Raw genomic sequence first — 2,570 nt, 5'->3', positions numbered from 1 at the left:
AACAGAAATCTGCAGAAGGAAGAATTGAGTGTTGGCCCCTGGATTTTAGAGTTCTGATTCCAAAGGACTCTGCACAGCCGATGAATTTTCAGAGTTCCTGTTAAATTGGCATGGTAATTTTAAGCATCTTTGGGGTTAACGTTAAGCACTGTTTGAATGGTGTTATTCTCAGGTTTTCTTTCATTGAGTATTTGTTTTACTACCACACACACACACAGAAACCTGATATTTGTTTGTAGGCAGAACTAGCAGCGATGTGTTGAATGTAACTGAATTCTTTGTAGAAATATATTCCAGGGCATAGATTCGTATAACTGAATTTATTTTCGAGATCATGTTGTATCATGACCTGTGCCATGTGTGGTGTGTGTATTCCAGTTGTGTGCAATTATGAGATACATACGAAAAATAATGAATCTGGGGTGCCTGGGTGGCTCAGTCGGTGAAGGGTCTGACTTCGGCTGTGGTCAAGATCTCACTGTTTGTGAGTTCAAGCTCCATGTTGGGCTCTGTGCTGACAGCTAGGAGCCTGGAGCCTGGTTCAGTTCTGTGTCTTCTTCTCTCCCCCATGTCCCCACTTGCACTCTGCCTTTGTCTCTCTCTCAAAGATAAATAAACATTAGAAAAAATTTTAAAAATGCTGACTATCACTCTGTATGCATCACTTTCCTATTCTTTCTGATTTCCCTCCCTCTTTTCCCTTATCCCGATTTTCTCAAAATGCACACATATTTTTCATTTATTTTATTGATTTTAAATTCTCTTTTTTATTTTTTTGAATTTACATCCATATTAATTAGCATATAGTGCAACAATGATTTCAGGAGTACATTCCTTAATACCTCTTACCCATGTAGCCCATCTTCCCTCCCACAACCCCTCCAGCAACCCTCAGTTTGTTCTCCATTTTTATGAGTGCCTTCTGTTTTGTCCCCCTCCCTGTTTGTATATTATTTTTGCTTCCCTTCCCTTATGTTCATCTGTTTTGTCTCTTAAAGTCCTCATATGAGTGAAGTCATATGATTTTTGTCTTTCTCTGACTGACTGATTTCACTTAGCATAATACCCCCCAGTTCCATCCACGTACTTGCAAATGGCACGATTTTATTCTTTTTTGATTGCTGAGTAATACTCCATTGTATGTTTATACCACATCTTCTTTATCCATTCATCCATTGGTGGACATTTGGGCTCTTTCAACACTTTGGCCATTGTTGATAGTGTTGCTATAAACACGGGGGTGCACACACATATTTTATAGTACTTTCAGCCTACTAGGCTGAGACTAAAAGACATTTTGTACCTATGACGGATGCAGACACAGGTCCATTATTTGATTTTTCTTACATTAAATATTATGATTTTCTTTTCTGATAATATAGAATTAATTAATATGAACGATGGCAATTTCATGAGTCCATAATTTATTCAAAGAGTTACTTATACAATCCCATGCCCTGTCTTATAACATGCTAAATTCACATCCTGCCAACATTTTATTGTTTTGAAGATTGCTTTTAAAAATTGCTAAATGCTTGGTCTTGACAGGAAACATGTGATAAGAAAGAATGGACCCGAAAAATGGAAGTTCTTTCACTGGCTTTATCCTGCTGGGTTTCTCTGACCGGCCTCAGCTGGAGCGAGTCCTCTTTGTGGTTCTTCTGATCTTCTATCTGCTCACCCTGCTGGGAAACACAACCATCATTGCGTTGTCCCGCCTAGACCCACACCTGCAGACTCCCATGTACTTTTTCCTGTCCAACCTAAGCTTTCTGGACCTGTGTTACACGACCAGCATTGTTCCTCAGCTGCTGGTTCATCTCAGGAGAGAAGACAAGTCTATCTCTTTCGGCGGCTGTGTAGCTCAGATGTTCGTTGCTCTAGGGTTGGGATGCACAGAATGCATTCTGTTAGGGGTGATGGCATTTGACCGCTACGCAGCCGTCTGCAGGCCCCTGCACTACACAGTGATCATGCACCCCCGTCTCTGTGCCCTGATGGCTTCTGCATCATGGTTCCTTGGTTTTGCTACCTCCTCATTGCAGACGGTGCTCACCTTCCTTGTACCACTCTGTGGGAGAAATAAAATAGACCACTTCCTTTGCGAGATGCCCCCACTGCTCAAGCTTGCCTGTGTTGACACCACTGTGTATGAGTCTGAGCTCTTGTTTGTCGGTGTGATCATTCTCTTCATACCTGTGGCATTAATAACGTTCTCCTATGGTCATGTTGTCAGGGTAGTGCTAAGAATAAAGTCAGCCGCAGGACAGAGGAAAGTGTTTGGGACATGTGGGTCCCACCTCACAGTGGTCTCCCTGTTCTATGGCACGGCCATCTATGCTTACCTCCAGCCCAGCAACAACTACTCCCAGGATCAGGGCAAGTTCATTTCTCTCTTCTACACCATCGTCACCCCCATGGTCAACCCCTTTATATATACCCTGCGGAACAAGGATGTGACTGGAGCAATGAAGAAGGTGCTCTGTAGGGGCTATGACTCCAGATGACTCGGTACGGAAGACCCTGTGATGGAACACTTTGAATGTCAGAGCCCCTAAGATTTTGTGTCT

At 42.6% G+C, this 2,570-nt stretch overlaps 1 protein-coding gene across 1 annotated transcript; it reads left to right on the top strand.

Moving 5' to 3' along the window:
* The first annotated feature begins 1,568 nt into the window (after positions 1-1,568).
* LOC124528440 (putative olfactory receptor 2B8) lies at positions 1,569-2,507 on the top strand. Its single transcript, XM_047102063.1, has one exon. The coding sequence runs from the start codon at positions 1,569-1,571 to the stop codon at positions 2,505-2,507; it is 939 nt and encodes a 312-aa protein (XP_046958019.1).
* Positions 2,508-2,570: the final 63 nt, after the last annotated feature.

Source organism: Lynx rufus, unplaced genomic scaffold (genome assembly GCF_022079265.1).
Source record: "Lynx rufus isolate CCGP_SWC_20201006 ecotype Redwood Valley unplaced genomic scaffold, mLynRuf1.p SCAF_6, whole genome shotgun sequence".
Lineage (NCBI taxonomy): Eukaryota > Metazoa > Chordata > Mammalia > Carnivora > Felidae > Lynx > Lynx rufus.
The sequence above is the reverse complement of the archived record's forward strand: the minus strand, read 5'-3'. Positions and strand labels throughout refer to the sequence as shown.

Coding starts and splice junctions, on each gene's coding strand:
- LOC124528440 (XM_047102063.1), top strand. CDS start 1,569: ATGGACCCGAAAAATGGAAGTTCTTTCACTGGCTTTATCCTGCTGGGT.